The sequence below is a fragment of the Octopus bimaculoides genome, chromosome 2, assembly GCF_046866305.1.
Source record: "Octopus bimaculoides isolate indiv1 chromosome 2, ASM4686630v1, whole genome shotgun sequence".
NCBI classification, from domain to species: domain Eukaryota; kingdom Metazoa; phylum Mollusca; class Cephalopoda; order Octopoda; family Octopodidae; genus Octopus; species Octopus bimaculoides.
This window is the reverse complement of record NC_142929.1, coordinates 130,554,931-130,574,995: the sequence shown is the minus strand read 5'-3', so window position 1 is coordinate 130,574,995 and position 20,065 is coordinate 130,554,931. Positions and strand designations below refer to the sequence as shown.

Below are 20,065 nucleotides of genomic sequence, written 5' to 3'. Positions count from 1 at the left end.
CCAGGCTACCAAGGGCACAAACCCTCACCCAACTGTTGTTCTCCAATCAACGAATGCATGCTTAGAGTAGGTTCGTTTACCCTAACCGTTTTCGCCACAATCACCTACCTTTTTACAAATTCAGTGGAAGAGAGTACTTTCCTTTTTACTCTCACTTTTCTTTGCAAGTGGAACTTACAAATGTCGATTGGGGTTTGACTATGGAGGAATTGTCTTTTCTCGATCATTTCAGCTTCCTCCGCCACACAATCTCTTTCGCCATAGCTACAAGAAAGAGGAACCGGCATAACACCACAAGTCAGCCGTACTCGGACACTATACGAGGGCGTGCAGTACAGTTTCGTCGCGCCACCAACAACTTTCTTTCATCATACTCACTACATACAGTTGAGATGTTTTTACCTATATTCTTTCTGGTGTATCTTGTCTCTTATCAAAATGCCCTTCTTTATTCACTGTAATTACTTCTGATCTCGATATCCTTTGGTATTGCACTTCATCACTAATAACTAACAGCAACGTACTTCTTCAAATTTTCTACCTCTTCGTACAGTTTTCTACATTTAACAGTCCTCTCCCTTCATCCTTTCTACTAAAATACAACCTGACAACATCTGCTTGTGGGAGTATTGCGGAAAATATCTACGTTCAAACATTTCAGACGAGTCCGCTCCGCAATTTCATTTGTCATAGCCATTAGGAAGGGGAAAAGCCAGCTAAAGGAAGTTAGCAGGTTGATTTTCTTCATAAAATCAAATTTGTTCCTCACCCGCCCTACGATATATTGCATGGGGTGAAGGCTGTTCGTCTCCGACGACATGAACGAGATCAATAAAAGAAGTATCAGTGAAGTATTGGGGTCAACTATGTAATCGTCTATACTTCTCATACCACACACGGTGTCCATGGCCTTGTACCTATGTTAGAAATCAATATTGAAAATAGTTCAGAAATAATTACTCGAAGAATCTGAATCAGCATGGCGATAGATTTTTTTAAAAACCTTTTAAAAAATTAACTGACAAAGCAAGAAAAGGCTTGAAACCAAATCTTGTTTCAATAATGAAAGTGTTATACGTGAGTGTGTGTGAGAGTGTGTGAGTGTATGTGTGTGTGCGTGTGTGTGTGTGTATGTTTGAGTGTACACGCGTGGGTATGTACGTGTGTATGTGTGCGTGTGTTTAATTATGACGTAAAATATGACCCATTTAAACACAGAGCTATACAAAGAATGTATTTGTTGGTTAATTTATGAGCAGGAAAGTCTTTAATAATTACTACATCTTTATTAACTGAGTCACCAATGTTAATACTGGTATTTCCAACTAAAACACACACACAAAAACACCTGCAGCTGCAACAACAACAACAACAACAATATTAACAGCAATAACAGCAGTCATAATAAGTTGGTTTTGCCTTGTATACAAGTGGAATAAAATATACCCCTAGGTGATCATCTAATGTTAGCTGGTAGCCAGGTACCTGATATCACTATATATGTTTTAGTATGCTTCTCATAATTGATTACCAAGTTTCCTAATTAAATAAAACGAAACAAGGCAATACATTGCTAGTATAGATTAATCTACGAACAAAATGCTTTAAGCTAGTTTGTCACAGCCAATGGCGTTCTGAGTTCAAATCCTACCAAGCTCAGCTTTGTCTTTCAATAGCTTTGTCTTTCAATAGCTTTGTCTTTAACAATAGTGGTTCATTGAGACTGAAGGTTGTGGATTTTTTTTCTTATCGAAATAGGCAACCAGGCAATGGCGGCTTGGGTATAGGAACTGCGGAACTGCAGCACCACTATTTCCACTCGATATCATCGATAACATTCAATATAATGAGTTTTTTCCCCCTTTAATTCTTTCTTTATACTTGTACATTATATAATCCTTAAGCTTAATGTCAGTAGCCATCCCCTAGTTTATGAAAAAAATAGAAAAATCCTTGTATAGAACTGTGCGCTTCACAGTTCCAGCGACGCGGTGTTTGGATGTTGTGCGCATGCTCACATGTCCGAGATAGGAAGCTTCATACTTGGGAGAGAGAGCACTGCATGAACGACAGTACCAGGTGAAAACTAATGTTGCTTTTTGACTCCGCGTGTGTTGTGCTCAAAAACATGTTTATACTCTAGAATGTGATAAAATGTAGAATTAAATTATTATCCTGCTCCCAGCTTCAGTGTTGCTGCCAGGATTTGAAAAATAGCACCCCGCCCTTATTTTGTGATTTAGGGGGTATTTTTGAAAAGTAAGAGGGAATTCGTGGCGAGTTCATTGAACAAATTAAACACACTACCCGGCAGTGGCTAAAACGCGAAACGATCAAGTTTATGTATAAATTTTCTTTTATATGTTTGTTTCCTTTTACACAATATTAAAACAACGGCTAAAAATTTTATCTACGAGCCGTCGCTTCAACCAAGGTTGCCAGGTATGCGAATAAAAATACAAGAGTTAAGGAATAGAGTAGATAAGATCCGAGCTACATATGTTTCATAGCGAGCGGAACCTCGGAAGTGGTAAATATCCAAGCGAGGTGTATACCGCAGGTTACTCGTCAGGCCAAGGATATCTTGATTAAATAAAATTTTCATTTACAAGATAGGGAAAGGAGAAACACCAGCATCCCAGGTTAAAGAAGGTCTTCACCTACGTAAGGTGTTGTTATCTGTTTGGTGGGATATGAAAGGTTTAGTCCACTCTGAACTTTTAAACTCAAACCAAATGATAACAAAGAAGATCTACTACGAGCAACTTGAGCGGCTTAAGTCAGCGCTAGAAGAAAAACGACCATCTTTGGTTTCAAGACGAAAGGTGTTTTTCCATCAGAAAAATACTCGGCCACATACAGCGTGGAAGACATTCTAAAGGCTGGAGCAGTTTGAAGAGTTACCTGTTAGACATGTAAAGAATTTCCTATTAGAAACTCTTTACATGTCTATCAAACATGTAAATCTTAGTGATTCCTATTAGCAAGCGAAACACGTGTGATGAAGAATAAATAAAACCAGATTTCCACTTTCCTATATACATGTATGTATGTATGCATGTATGTCATTATTCAGTTTTATTTCAAGATTTCTTATCAAAAGAGAAAGAGCCGGTTTCTAACCTAGATTCAAGCATGTTGTAGGTTGTAGTGGATATATATATATATATATATATATATATATATATATATATATATATATATATATATATATATTTATGCAGATTTAACTTCATTGGAATTTCATAAACATCAACAGGGTATTTTTGTATGCATGTATGTATGTATGTATGTATGTAGTTAATGTGGTTTTAAAGAATCTTAACTATTTGCTTTATACATTCATAGACGCACATTAATCTATCTATCTATCTATCTATCTATCTATCTATCTAATCTGTTAACGTGTGTATGTATGTATGTATGTATGTATGCATGCATGCATGTATGTATGTGTTGACGGGTGTGTGTGTGATAAGTAGCCAGTTTAATGTTTCGACTTTTCTTTCTCTCAATAAGACTTGTCAATGTTTCGAGAACCTGTTTGTTGAAAGTTGTCAAGGCTGTTACCTTAATTGCATCTCCTCCTGCTGACTCCTTAATACATTTACACGTTATAACTAAAACCTTTAAATTGTCGTATTTTATATAGAAAAATATTCAAATATAATATATTCTACTGTTGTCTTTTAAACCCAGTTTATTGTTACCGTTTGGAAATAAATGAAATACGACGATTAAAGTAACTTGTAATGTACGACAACAGCCATTGTCGTTAACTGCTGTCAAGTTGAGTGAGGCGTAGACAACCTAGTTTAACATACCTGGATGGGTCACTCTATACAACGTCAAGCATGTTGTAGTGGATATACATATATATGTAGATTTGACTGAAACCAGTTGCCCCCCTTAACTGGAGGTGGTTCAGGTATGTCAATAAAGCTAGTTTTAATTAACTATATCATCCGTAAACTATTTTCACCTGTTGCTTTTAGAAAATGACAAAAATTTGATTAATATTATTGATACAGATTGATCGTTTGAATTTGCTTAGTCGTTAATCACCTACGAAGCAACCCGGTCATGGTTGTGTAGACACATCACCAAAGACATTCCAACCGTGATCAACTCGTCTTTGTTTTTCAGACACAGTTTTCCTTTATTTTTTTTTAAACGGTAGGATATAATTTGAGGGAAATTTGACTGTTGCTTCTGGCAGATCAGATGACCACATAGAGACTCCGTGGGTGATTCTTATATTATTACATTATAATTTATATTATGTTTCATACAGATAAGTTTTAATAATTCTCGTAGCTTCCTTGTAACATTTCTCGTCGAAAGGCTTATAAATTTCATAAACTAGTGACAGAAGACATAAATATACACCGCTTACACACCATATCGTTCGATTTCGGGGTGTTTGTCCCATTCCAGCCGAAAAACTCTGAGTCCTACCTTTAATTTCCAATTGTGATCCGTTCATGAATATATTTTCGTTTTTACTTTACATGCAGTTTAATTCTATTATTTAATTTTCATCGTCTTAATATTCAGCACAGTTGTGCGTTATTTTATAACACACCTGATCAGTTACAGATCGCGATTTCATTAGCAACAGTTGTTGAGCTGTTTTGATTGCATTTAGCTTAGATATGTATGTATATATATAGCAATAATTTGCATATATATGTGTGTATGTATATAGCAATGTTTTGCCTATATATATATATATATTAAACATCGTTTCTTTAAAAATTATGTACGTAAATGGTCTTAGGAATAACAACTATTCAAGGAATGTGAAACGTATACACTCCCAAAAGTTTACAATATTTTTCATTCTCCTAATTGAAATTTTAGGAAGTAACTCTGATTATTGTGTCTGAATAACTAAATGTAAAGTTTAGAATCATACCTTCTATTACATTCTATTACACTGTAACTTCTGAGTTAAGCTAGTTCCTTGATCAACAATAGAAACATTTGTTGTTCCAGATATCTCAATTTAGCCCTGACGTACACTTTCCCTGTTTAGTCGGCGCACTATGGCCGAATGGTTGAAAAGTTCGTTTTGCAACCACAATGTCCCATGTTCGAGCCCACTGCATGGCATTTTTGACCAACTGTCATTTTTCCCTGAGTCGATTCATACTTTCTGCGTGAAACTCAGTAGGCAGAATCTATAAGCCTGCCAGGTGGATTGTACCTGTAATTCAAAAGGTTCACACTTGTGACTCAACCCCTTCCACGTTAATTCGGGAGCAGTTATTCAGTTGTTTAGACAATTCGGCCTCATCGTTGAACGATGCAGATTCACATCACCACAACTTCCTTGTTTACTTTCTGTTTAATACGCCTTTTGATATTCGACGAGAACCCTAAATAACCTCACAGTTTTTACCTCTTCATGACTTCATCCAAAATCGCTATATGTTTATTATATGGATATTTATTAAATCATTCTAGAGCAATTATAAACTTTATTGTGCCAGAAGAAACCTATTTTAAATTGTTAAAATTCTTGTAACACACTCAAATAGTAATATGCCTGCGTCATTTCCTTTGCTCCATATTTTGTTTTGGTCTAAACTGGTTTGTTTAAGATACAAGTTCACCCTAGTTTTGTTTGTTTCTATAGATCGACAAGAATGCAGTACAACACAAACGTATTTTAAAATCTTATTCAGGATGTCAGCTAATTAACTGCGCCCTGCAACATAAGTCCTGTTTTAAGAAGTTTCTTAGGTTGGAAACATTTAACTAAGTTGATTAACATTTTAAGATTTATTGAAATAAATTACAAAACTTCTGTACAATTATAAAAGTATAAAATTAATGGTGTCAGAACTAAATAGAAATGTTTTTAAAATGTCATAAAATATAATAAACTTCTTCTATACTAAACTAGGTGCTTTCTTTTGTTAATTATATATACATTTCACCAGAAGAAAAAAAAGCCTGAAAACATTTATTTTATCTCGTGTAAAATTTAGCTTTTATTATACTAAGTGCGACCCATTTACCTAAATATCTGAGTTCAGGTGAAGTTTTTGAATTATGTTTTTACATTATTGTGCCTGAATGCTTTAAAAGTGCCCATTGAATATTTTCTACAACATATCGTACGAAATAGTTGTAATTCATTATATCATAGTATGTTATTGTTTCTGTAATTTCTGACATTAATATTTCATCAACAAAGGTACAATTGTATTATAATGACTTAATACAAAGGACAAAAGTATAAACAATACTTTATTGTTGATTGTTCCGTGAAAAGTTGTGTCTAAATCTTACGATAACTTGTCAGATAAAATTCAGTGGTGTTCAGGGACCGAAATTAGAAATATTTCTGTTTGTCAAAAGTATTTCATCACCTATGTATATCAGTGGGGAGGGTGGTGGTGAAAAAAAACAACAAAAACAATTTTTGGTTTACTTATCTTGAATACCTTTTTATACATATATACTTGCATAGTTTTTACAAGAGGGGTTACATGTTACCCTTCTTTATAAAAGTATACGTACTCTACAAAAAGCATCGAATAATTCTTCAGTTTAATGTTAAACTGTTTTAATTCGTCACACACATATATATATACTCACACACACAGACTTTTTTTTTTACAAATAATCGGCATAAGTTAGTGACAAAAAGGCCGGGATTTGCGTGTGTTGTGCCAGCGCACGAAACTCACGGTCCTTGAGTTGTTTAACTTTTGCAGATTAGTAATAAAAAAAAATGTATATATGCTCATATTGTTTCGAGATCTACTTTTCTGTTTCCTTCACCAGACACACACATATATGCTTTTTTCTTTCTTAAGGTCGAGCTAGATATAAAACTATTTGACATTTTATAAATATACATACAATGTTATAATCCATTTGTAATTATCTCAACGTTGCAAAATATAAAGTAGAATAAGTTTCAAACTTGTTTGATAGAATAAAATTGATCTGGAGTTAAATACTTTTGAGGTGAATTTAATTCTATAAATTATAATTGAGGTCGATTTAATAATAATTCTATAATGTTTTGCGAATTTAAACTTCAGTTTGGCAAGAAATATAAGATGCTTTCTAAGTAAACGTATTACCTTAACTCCTACCATAGTAATATAAATTTTGAAACATTAAATAATTACTAATCACTATAAAATATCAATGAAATGAAATATTCTTTTACTTTATGATTCCAAATATTGATTCGAACAAATATATTAAATTTATATCGAAGTCATTTCAAAATATTTTTGTAACGATCATCAAATATTTAAGCAAAATGAGATCCTTAGTATCAGATCTTATTAGATCTTCCTTCTTTGTATTGCTTATCTAATAATAATATTAAATATGTCAAATGAACTGAACTGCGAAAGTAGCAAGGTGGCTCTAAAAGTATGAAGATAATTTAAGTCCTATTCAGCAGTCGCATGGTACTACAATAACAGCTGATAAATATAGTTAAGTGTCTTGAACAGCTGGCTAAGTGGAATACGGCTATTTAGAAGTTTTGTTTTGCTTTTTATCGTGGACCACTGATTCATTACATATTTTGGAGGACCACTTGAGATAAAATCAATAAAATTATACCAAAAAAATAAAAACATACTATGAAACCCTAATCTTTTAATATTACAGTAATATGTGACAGACGTTTATTTTCCCTGTAGACCAGTCATTTGGGCAACCAGAGACATCTAGTTGAGAACTTCTGATTCACAGGAAATAAAAAGACGAATTTAAGATGGATAGGCTGTTTGTTAAATTGTCATTTTGAAAAGTAAGTTGACACTGAAATGTAAGTTGACACTGAAGTGCAATATTTAGTTAGTGAATAGAACTAACAATGACTTTATGGTGCAGAGTCATGAGCTATTAAAAACGCAGAGCAGTGGCTTAAAAACAACGTTAAGAAATAGTAAAATGTATGAGAGGGAATACTGAAGAAGGACAGAAAATTTTACTAATGGATAAGAGACCGAACGAAAGTACAAAACGTCAAATATATGAGGAAGAGAAAATATTGGCAGGTTGGAGTTGAGGACAGAAGAAATAACCACAGATGGAAACTAAAGGGGGTCAGGTTCACACAGCAAGAGAAAATAAGATGGAGAGAGAGAGATGAGATAGATAAGTTTATAGACGTCACCTGGGCGAGAAGCTGTACTGAAGGAGAGTGATTAACATCAACTTGATACCGAGAATGGCAGCAATGAAGTGAACACGGAACATAAAGTAGCATCTGCAACATAACCTAACCATGAGATATGATTTATTCAATCTAGTTTTGAAGTGACAGCATAAATGACTTCTAATTTCTATCTTCTTCCCTTCTATGTTTAGCCCCTCGTGGGTAATAAAAAAATATGACTTCTAATTTCTATCTTGTTGACTGAGTAATTAATAATGTATATATGTTATTTGAATATACAATCCTAAATATGAATGACATAACTAAGGTAATAGGTCGAAGTTTGTCTAACATATAACATCATATTGTTACTTCTAAAATATTTTATTCAATTCAATAAAATTTATTTTTGCTGTATTTCAGTGTTTATTATTTTAAAATCATTTTCACTTTGTTATATTTCAGGCCACTACAAAATGGCTTATTATTCTGCCTCCTTGAATTCTGAAGCTCGCAGCAAATCGAGCTCCAAGAGTAGTGATGATGTTTTCTATGAAAGTAATTTCAAAACTGTTTTCTTTTTACATATTCTGAATATGAATCTAACAAATCATAAATATAATTCAATGTTTTCAGTTTTTAATTATTTGAATTTTAAGTATATTAACTAATATTTCTCTTTCTAATGTATGTAAACATGTCAAATGTTTTTTTTTTATTATCATTATGTAATTAGAATTATAAAACCCTTGATGTTGTCATCATCATTTTATGTCTGCTTTTCATGCTGACATGTGCCGGACAGAATGTCCCTGTCCAGGACAATTCTTATTGGGAACAACTGCTCTTTATAAGTTGCAAAATTGTTTGCTTCATTCTTGGTTTCATTTCTATGGTTGGATGCCTTCCCTTTCTTCAACTATTTTATCACATGTAAGGGGTGTATTTTATCTCAGTGTTAACTCTAGAGAAGTTATCATGTCTTCAACAAGACAAAACTAAGGAAATCTCTCAATTCTATGCTTCTTCTCATTCACCAACCCTTTTTGTACATAGTACTGGGTTCATCTTATCATAGCACTAACACAGGAGGGTTTACCTTTTATGCTGTAAGAACGAAGAGTACTCACTACTCTAAAACTTGTACATTCACTCAAATCACTATGGTGAAAGAAGTGATTAAAAATAGAGTGGGTGATGACAGAAGAGCCAGGACGGGTGTATGAAGGGAACAACAGCATGATGGTAGAAACAGAGAGATAGGAGGGAGAGAGAGTGATGACTGTCACTAGAGATTGGGTAACACCCTAGTATTTATTTTTGTACATATTTTATGCTTGTTAAATGACTTAATATATTTTCTCATGCAGGAGGCATCTGCATAGTTGTGTGATTAGCAAAGTTGACATCATTACAACCATAGGATTTTAGGTTTCATCCCATTATGTGGCACCTTGTTTGTGTGACAAGTGTCTACTACTAGTTAATGCCGCTGATTGGTTAATGCTGTGCAGATGAAATCTAATTGATGAAAACTGCACAGAAGTCTATCGTGTGTGTGTGTGTGTGCTTGTTTCTGCTTGTCTTTACATAGATATTGTTTAGTCAGAGGTGTATTTGTTTACATATCCCATAACCAATACATTCCACAGCTTGGCAATTTCGTATAAAGATCAGCAGAATGATATAGTCTTTACATGGAAAACAAATAAGGTTTGGTAACAAGAAAAGTATCCAACCACAGAAAACTGCCTCAACAAGTCTCATTCAACCCATGCCAGCAAGGATAAAGTTGACATAAAAGCAATGATGAAGATCATTATCATGGCTCAAAAACTAAAAATATTTTAAAGCACATGGTTTTGTGTTATAGATATAATTAAATAATATTGATTTGTTATCTTTGATATAAAGAAATATCTGATTTTTTTTTTTTACTTTATTCAGGTAAGAGACTGGAAGCTGCCCACATAGTTGACCTTCTGCTGAAAGAAATAGTCTATTTAACAGGTAAATTAACCTTGTATTTTCAGTCAATATTGGATAGGTTCCCAGTTTTATTTTGCATCTTTGTAAATATTGTGAAATAGTGAGCTGGCAGAATTGTTAGCACACAGGACAAAATGCTTAGGAGCATTTTATCTGTCTTTATGTTCTGTCTTCATGTTCCACTAAGGTCAACTTTGCCTTGCATCCTTTTGGTGGGGGGTCAATGAAATGAATACCAGTTTGACACTGGGATTGATGTAATCAACTAGTCCCTCCCAGCAAAATTTCAGGCCTTGTACCTATAGTAGAGTGGACATTTGTAAATACTGTGAGCAGGAGTGGCTGTGTGGTAAGAAACTTGCTTCCTAACCACATGGTACTGGGTTCAGTCCCACTGTGTGGTACCTTGAGCAAGTGTCTTCTACTATAGCCTTGGGGCAACCAAAGCTTTGTGAGTGAATTTGGTAGACAGAAAATGAAAGAAGCCTGTTGTCTTTTTTACTTGTTTCAGTCATTTGACTGCGGCCATGCTGGAGCACTGCCTTTAATCGAGCAAATTGACCCCGAGACTTATTCTCTGTAAGTCTAGTACTTATTCAATCGGTTTCTTTTGCTGAACCGCTAAGTGACGGGGACATAAACACGCCAGCATCGGTTGTCAAGCAATGCTAGGGGGACAAACACAGACACAAACATACACACACACATATATATATATATATATATATATATATACATACATATATACGATGGGCTTCTTTCAGTTTCCTTCTACCAAATCCACTCACAAGGCTTTGGTCAGCCTGAAGCTATAGTAGAAGACACTTGCCAAAGATGCCACGCAGTGGGACTGAACCCGGAACCATGTGGTTGGTAAGCAAGCTACTTACCACACAGCCACTCCTGCGTTTATGTATTATCATCATCATTTATTTGACATTCTTTTTCTATGTTGCAAAGAATTGGGTGGATCTGCTGTATAACATATTTTTATGTGTTACATGTACTCTTCAAATTATGATAGTACAGAATAGAAAGATTATTAGTTTTGTAGTGTTACATCATAACATTGTAATAGTTAATATAGTTTGAATGTAGTGAATGATCAGAAGAGATAACATTTGGATGTACTTGGTGAATTAGTGTAGAGGGTTTACAAACAGAGAGAGAGAGAGGAAAAGTAAAAGATCCAATTTTTTTTATAATTTAGAAATATAGAATCATTAAATGCTTTTTGTTTTCATTTTTGTTTCATAATTTCAAAATATAGTGTTTTGAAAATAAAAAAAATAATAATGATGTCAGATTTTGAAATTAAATAAGAACTTTTAGTACATATTCAACTTTTTTAACTATTTCACAACACACACACACATGTTAAGTGGCTATAGAGTTACATACATAAGTTACTTAAGGGCTGAATGTTTCAGCCCTTAAGTATATTTATTACCTATAAGAGAACTCTTCTTCATTCTAACTCATCTTTTCTCCTGTATGCAATTAGCTACAGGCAAATACCAAAATGTATTCTAATTGAAATAAGCAAAATGGAAGTTAAAAAACAAGGCAAATTTTGACAAATCACCTGATGAGGTACATCTGCACTGAATGATACACCACAGTTAGGTGTATCATGCACAGCTAGGTGCATGATAAGTCAAAATGATCATAGTGATTATTAAAGAATCTCATGAATTCCATTTTCTTTCTCTTCCTGTTATATGTTATATTAATGTATAAATGTATAATTTAATGCCAATTTTCCATGCTAGCATGGGTTGGATGGTTTTTGACAGGAGCTGGTAAGTCAGAAGACTGCAGCAGGCAGCTCGTACCTCGATTGTCTGCCCTTGGCATGTTTCTACTGCTGGATGTCCTTCCTTTGCCAACCACTTTACTGAGTGTACTGGGTGCTTTTTACTGAGTTGCAATGCAATAAAGTTTCTTAATGAAATGATTATAAGAATACCATATAATTCATTTGTTTGTTTCTGTTGTGGTTAAGTGATTAGAGTATTCAGCTTATGATAGTGAGGCTGTGAGTTTGGTTCCCAGCAGCATGTTGTGTCCTTGAGAAAAATGCTTTATTTCATGTTGCTCCAGTTCACTCAGCTGGCAAAAATGAGTTGTACCTGTAATTCAAAGGGCCAACCTTGTCATATTCTGTGTCATGCTGAATCTCCCTGAGACTTCATTAGGGATAAGCATGTTTGTGTTGTAGAGTGCTCAGTCACTTGTATGAGCAGGCTGTTCCATTGATTGGATTAACTGGAACCTTTGTTGTCATATATATATATCTGCCTCCTTATCTACCTAGCTATATACATGCATGCACACACACACACACACACACACACACACACACACACATGCACAAAACCTTGTGTTTTGACTTCTGTCTCTTCTACTAAAGCTATATTTTTTAATTTGAATACACACATACACACCACATTTAACTTTGACCTTCAACGTTGTTTTATGTGACCAGGTGGAAGAGACAAAGAAGGGGGTCCAATTTTGACTTTCCCAATGCACAGGGAGCCTGTGACTTTCAACCAAAAGGACATATATGATTGTATTGAATATTTGTCACAAATTCCAAGGTAATGGTTTTGTTTACATTTTATTGTTTTTTTTTTGTTCATTCTGTATCTTTCAAATTGTTACATTAAGTTTCTCATAAACACATACTAAGAAATATTAATTATAAATTCTTCTTTAAAATTTGTTTAGATGTGAAAGAAGGATTTTGAGAAAACTTAAAATATTTCCTGAAACTAGTCATAGTGAATAAGCATTGCTGAATATATTGGTTATTTTAACATTTGTACATATCAAGCTGCCTTCAAATACTTACATTAAGAACTATTACTCATCATATTTGTCAAAGATGTGTTTAACATTGAAGGGAAAATTTTGAGAAAACTTAAGATGTTTTGTCTAATTAGCCAGTGCCACATGACTGGTTCCATGCTGGTGGCATGTAAAAAAAAATCATTCAAGCATGGTCATTGCCAGTTCCACCTGACTGGCACCTGTGCCGGTGGCATGTAAAAAGCGCCATCCGAACGTGGTTGATGCCAGTACCTGCTTGCATGATGGTAATGCTTGTTTTTAGAACTACTATGCAATGTCAAGACAAAGAGACAAACACACACACACACACACACACACACACACATATACATATATAACAGGCTTCTTTCAAGTTCTGTCTTACAAAGCTTTTGTAAGCCTTGGGCTATAGATAACCACCTTGTACTTAAAGCTAGATATCACCAACAGAGCATGATAATCTGGTTAGCAACACTAACACACAATATGTCTGAAATATTGAGAATTTGAAAATTAATTTATTATAATTTCAAGAGAAAATAAACTAGAGGTGTTATTGTTTAAGATATGACTTGTGGCTACTGTAACTGAAAAATACTTATAAACATTGATTTATTCATCATACTTGATGTCTCTTGCATCTCTTTTTAAACTATCTTGGAGCTGGCTTTGTTTATTATCTGAGATTGACTAATATGCTGGGGCTAATTAAATATATGTGATAATTTTTACAAAACCAAAACTCATGATTTTTTTTATCATGTATAACTGTCAGTTAATTATTAAAATTTTTCTAAAATGAAAGCAGCAAGCTGGCAGACTCATTAATGTGCCAGACAAAATGTCTAGTGATATTTTTTCCAGCTCTTTATGCTCAATGTTAAGATTCTGTCATGGTCAGTTTCACCTGTCATCCTTTTGAGATTGAGCACTGGGGTCAATGTAATCAACTTCTCCCTCCCCTCAAATTGCTAACCTTGTGCCAAAATTTGAAACCATTAAATCATTCCTAAAATTCCATATGAAATGTTATTTTCAGTGAAGAATCTCAATGGCAAGGATTTACAGTGATTATTGACAACAGATCAGAAACCTGGTCAGATTTGTATTATCTTCTGGAGGTTTTAAAGGTAAGGCACTTCATACCTTTATTGTAAAGCACAGAAAATTGACAAAGTTGTTAGGGGTTCGGATAAAATGTAGTATTTATTCCAACTTTTTGCATTTCAGCTTTCCACTAGTATTCGTTTGTTTTTTACTTCTGCTGCTGAAGTGGACTAAGGGCTTATCAGTGATCAGGTTCTTATACTTGAAAGGTCGTACACCAAAAGAAACTTTTGATGAAATGAAAGAAGTTTATGATTACAATGCACCATCATATGACATTGTCAAGCACTGGCATTGCCAATTCAAATGCAGTTGGACATCGGTGGAAACTGCTCCCATTCCTGGATGGCCACATTTCGCCATTGATGACTACACCATCCATAAAGTGGAAGCCATCATTTTGGAGGATTGCTGCATAACTATTCGACAACTAGCCCAAGAAGTGAAGATAAATGTAGGGTCTGTGGGAAAAAAAAAAAACATTCACAACCATTTGCACATGCAGAAGTTGTGGATTCCCTGGATGCTCACACCTTTTCAGAAGCAGGAACAAGTCAATTGCTCCCAGGTTCTTATGGCAATGTGCCAAGTAAACGAGGAGGACTTTTGTGGCATACTTATCATACAGGATGAAACATCACTATGATCCTGAGACTAATGACCAGTCGAAGCAATGGAAGTATAATCACTCACCACTTCCAAAGAAGGCTCATGTCCAACCCTCAGCAGGCAAGGTGATGCTCACAGCCTTTTGGTACCTACACGGAGTAGTGATGGTGGATTTTCTGGCAAAGAGCACCACCATTCATGGGATATATTATGTTTCTCTGCTGCAGAAATTGCTGGACGCCATCAAAGCAGAGAGGCGTGGCATGCTGACCAAAGGAGTCTGCCTCATCCAAGACAACACCCCAGTTCACAATACGCTTGTTGCCCAGATGAAAGCACACTCCTGCAGCTATGAAATCCTTCCTCATCCCCCTTACTCTCCTGGCCTTGCACCATCTAACTTCCACCTCTTTCCAACCATGAAGTCTTTTTTGAAGGGGAAACACTTTACGGATGATGATGAGCTTATTTCTGAGGTAAAGTCTTGGCTCAGACATAACCTACTGACTTCTACAGACAAGGTCTTCACAGCTGCATAAAACGGTGGTTGAAGTGTGTCACCATTGGTGGTGGCTATGTAGAGAAAGGCTAATAATTATGCCAAGTTTCGCTTATCCCAGTTCTTGGGAAGTGAGTCAGGGGAAATCTTTAAAGAACACCCCTCATATGATTAAATGCATTGTAGTCAAGATTATATTGTCTTTTATTGAGACATAGTATAACTGAAATAATGTGATGTGATTTTACAGTTTGGCTGTTATTTCTAGTACATTGAGTGAATCACATAGGGGCTGCCTCATTGGCTCATTCCAAAATATGTGTTAAATAAAAATGTATAGCTCACTGTAAAGCATATTTCATTTCAATATTGACCAGTTGTTTAGACATGATTACTTGAACTTGGAATGTTTCAGTTTTATAATTATATTTTTTATTTATTTCAACTTATTTGTTTTATTTTTCAGCATTAATTGTTTTTCACAATTACAATTTAAATACATATATTTTCTACATTTCTTTCAGAAATCACTACATGAACAATTAAAAAGAATTTTAATACTGAAAACATCTCCTGAAGATAATCCTGGACGTTTGAATATAGACATTGCTGACAGGGTACTTTAACTTTAAATTCTAATGTAGGGATCAGCAGCTTATCTTTGTAACAGGCCATTTTTAATTATTTTACATTTATCTTTGACTCACTAGTATATTTTACTAATAAAAGTATCTCTACATATCTCTCCATTTCTATCACTTGACATTTAAATATATACATGGTTGCAGGTGTGGCTCTGTGATAAGACTTTTGCTTCCACACCACATGGTTCCTGGTTCAGTCCCACTGGTGGTACCTTGGGCAAGTGTCTTCTACTGTAGCCTAGGGCCAAACAAAGCCTTGTGAGTGTATAATTAATATAGGAGCATCGAAAAAAGCCAACTTGATAAAAAATAAATTACAATTGGATGCTATAACTGCTGCTGCTGCTGCTGCAATAATGCACAAACTTCTGCAGGCAATTCTCAGATGAGGAGACATTGGTGAAAACAAAAGAGCCAAACTTGCTATCTGCAATTTGGTTTTTATACCTATTCTCACCTATGGTCATGAATATTGGATAATGACCAAAAATGTATGATTGTGAATACAAGCAGATGAAAGGGAGTTCTTCCAAAGGATCTCTGGAATAGTTTAACTTAACAGGGTACATAGCTCTGAGATCAGGGAGTCTCTCCAAGTCAAGCTGCTACTTCTCCACATTAAGAGGTAACAGCTCTGGTACTAAGGACATTTGATCAGAATGTTACTGGAAAGAATCACAAGACAGATTCTTCAAGCCAAGTCAAATAGCAGGAGATCTAAGGGTAGACCACGAATGAGATGATCGAATAATATCCATAGTCTCAGTTGGTCATGTTTGGGGATCCAGCCAGGAAGTGTAATGACAGTTGCTTCTGAGAGGACCCTAATGGAGGAGATGTCTGGTATTTCCCCCTATGACCCTTCCAGGAATAGATGTGGAAGAGATAGATGGGTGGGAATATTTTGTTGATGAATATTGATTTTTATGTTTGCTTACCTTTGATTTTTTTTCTTTCTTTTCTTTATGAAATCCATTTACAGATTCAGTATGTCACATTAAAACAGTTGACAAATTTTATAAGTCCCTACCAACTGACTGAAAATCTTGGTGGACAGTTACCTTTTAAACACAGCCATTGGCTTCAGAATCGTATGGTAAGTATAAACACCGTTGCTGAGCATTTTGCATTGCTTTTTTGAAATTTACTTTTATAAATTTTTATTTTCATTGCATGTATAATACAGTAAATATTTTCAAAATAATTTTTTTTTCATTAAGATTTAAAAATAACCCTTCAAGTGTGTAATAGTAGTTAAAGTTTTGATACCATAATATGTCAACTTCCTAAAAATTTTCTAATTTACCATAAAGGTATTGTTATTAATATAGATGTTTTTCCTATGTTAAATATTGACTCAGTTCATTTTAGAAGTCTTTCCCCATCTACAATTTATAATTAACCACTGTTTTAAAATATGAAGTAAACTTTGATAAAAATACTACATTTTAATGTATCTATTTTTTATTCAATAGGATTTTGAAAAGTTCATGAAAGACTCTAAATCAGCTTCAAATCACTTGGATCATGCTGAAGCTCAGATCCACCGGGTTTCTGCTAAAGATAATTCTTTAAGTCCAGTTGCTGATTTGAAGAGACGCCATAAATGGAATAATACTGTGATGTCTGTACCTGCAAATGTTATTAATTATGGTAAGTTAAATGAATTTAAGATACATTACCATATAAAAAGCAAAAATTACAAAATTACATTTGTTTGAAATTTCCAGGATAAAGATATTGGGATATGGAATAACTAGATTTATTGATTCAATGACTTATATACAGCTTGAACTGCTGATATTCATTGGTTTGAATCATCATTGTTTTAATGTCCTTCATTTTCATGCTTGCATGGGTCAGAGTTTATTGAAGCGAATTTCCTATGGCTGAATGCCCTTTCCTTTGCCAACGCTTACCTGCTTCCAAGCGAAGTAATCTTTCCCCATGGCCATGTTCATACAGAATATTGGAAATGAATGACATTGCGTGTATGACACTCATTTACAACTATCACACAAGACAAGGAAACACAAACATACACATACCCCATATATATATAAATATATATATATATATATATTACATAAATTAGGTTCTCAGAGGCACAGGTGAAGTTGGTTTTAATTGTGAACCTCTCTCCATGTTTGAAAAGGAAATCCGAGCCTTCAAGTAGGTTGAGGCATGTTCCACAGTTTGGGCGTCCACATTTTTTAACTGTTGATTTCATGGTTGTTGTGTAAAGCTTCACATTTGTTAGAAGTCTCTTTAGCGATTTGTGTTGCTTTTTGTATTTGATGAATTTATATGCTTTCAGGATGTTGTTCACTTTCGGGTCTGTAGTTAGTAAAGGAAGATTTTGCACAATAGTGTTGTATGCCTCACTGTTTCTAGGATGCCTCATTGTTTCTATGGATGTGTTTTATGTGTTATTTACACTTGTGCCTTTTATATGCCACTGTCACTGGGCATATATATATATATATATATATATATATATATATATACATACATATATATATATATTGAATATACAACAGGTTTCTAGGGCTTGGTCAGCCTGGAGCTAGAGTAGAAGACACTTGTCCAAGATGCCATGCAGTGAGACTAAAACCGAAATCACATGGTTGCAAAGCAAACTTCTTAACCACACTGCCATGCTTGCAACCTAACAATTTATCTTAAAAACAAGCGGTATTGACCATTTTCAAAATAATAAATTATTACATGTTTTCTTATATAAATAAATGTTTTTTCTCTAAATGAGTGTTTGCTTTGTTTAATGTTTCATTATAATTTAGATGGTGTGGGCTGTTTATAAAATATAGACACAAGTTCTGAGAATAAGTTTGGAGACTTCTGATTAAAGCAAAATTAAATTTCTTTCTCTCATGTTTTCTTTTTAATTTTCTTCAGGGAAAATTCTGTTGAATCAGTTGCAGAAAAATGGTGAACAGTCTTTCAGTAGTGAAGAAGATACAGTATTTACCTTAGACAATTTAGAAACTCAGAAACAAGTGAAACGAGTTATCCATTTTTTGGAGAGAAAAATGGAAAGATTGCTTCAAATCCAGGAAAATGAAACTCACTCAGCTGGAAGGAAAGAAATAATTTCAGAATTACAAATTTCTATAAGTACGGTATGTAATCATCATCATCATCATCATAGTCGTTTAACGTCCGCTTTCTATGCTGGCATGGGTTGGACGGTTTGACTGAAGACTGGCGAGCCAGAAGGCTGCACCAGGCTCCAATCTGATCTGGCAAAGTTTCTACAGCTGGATGCCCATCCTAATGCTAACCACTCTGAGAGTGTAGTGGGTGCTTTTACGTGCCACTGGTATGAGGGCCTGTCAGGCTGTACTGGCAACAACCACACTCAAAAGGTGTTTTTTACATGCCACCTGCATGGGAGCCAATCTGGCAGCACTTGCAATGACCACGCTCAAATGTTGCTTTTCATGTGCCAGTGTAATATATGTATATATAGTTCAAATTTACAGAAAACAAAAGACAACTCAGATGAAAGAACAACAAGCAGATATATTAGTTTGATGTTAGGAAAGAATGGAACAATCTTTGATGTTTCAGCCTACGCGTTTTGACAGAAAGGATTGAGAGGGGGAAAAATGGAGAGAGAATGTAGAAAATGGAGAGAGACAAAATGTGTATGGATTAATGGTTCAACAGGATGAAATGATTCATGTGTATAGATGGAGAGAAGTGTATTCCCATGCAGGAAAAAATATAGGAGAATTTGAAAATGCATTTGAATTGCAAAGCATGTAGTCATTTTAAAATTTTGTAATAGATTTATTCAAATACAATTTTTTGCTTACAATGGTGAGAATAAAATAAACAAAAGGTTTAGGAGAGTTTATAGTTGCAAATTAAAATATGGAAAAACCTATTTAAACAATCAAATGTTCAAATTTTCACAGAAATTTCAGTGAGTTTCATAGGGATAGACAGTAATATAAGTGTAAATGTTCAATGAAGATCATAACAAATAAACATGAGAAAAATCTCATTGGTTTAGTCTGAGGTGATGTCAGCAGCTGGTGTTTGAGAAGGTGTAAGGTGTTTACTGTACAGTAGTTTGGAGTTGGGGTTTTTATTTTCTGGTGTGTTATAGGATATTTAGTTGTGGTTCATATTCTTTAATAAACATATTTTCCTTATTTAATCGGAATTGGTTTGAAGTGTTTCTGGTGCATTGATAGAGAATGAAAATCTGACATT

General features: G+C 34.4%; 1 protein-coding gene across 1 annotated transcript in view; it reads left to right on the top strand.

Moving 5' to 3' along the window:
* Window positions 1-3,523: 3,523 nt before the first annotated feature.
* LOC106879224 (SEC14 domain and spectrin repeat-containing protein 1-B) overlaps window positions 3,524-20,065 on the top strand; it is a 41,639-nt gene continuing 25,097 nt past the window's right edge. The window contains exons 1-9 of the mRNA XM_089338181.1: window positions 3,524-3,928; window positions 8,606-8,698; window positions 10,088-10,150; window positions 12,618-12,732; window positions 14,004-14,094; window positions 15,704-15,796; window positions 16,806-16,919; window positions 17,299-17,476; window positions 18,740-18,963. Of these exons, the coding sequence (XP_089194307.1) occupies window positions 8,617-8,698; window positions 10,088-10,150; window positions 12,618-12,732; window positions 14,004-14,094; window positions 15,704-15,796; window positions 16,806-16,919; window positions 17,299-17,476; window positions 18,740-18,963 (960 nt within the window). The 5' untranslated portion in view covers window positions 3,524-3,928; window positions 8,606-8,616. The remainder of the gene's footprint in view (window positions 3,929-8,605; window positions 8,699-10,087; window positions 10,151-12,617; window positions 12,733-14,003; window positions 14,095-15,703; window positions 15,797-16,805; window positions 16,920-17,298; window positions 17,477-18,739; window positions 18,964-20,065) is intronic.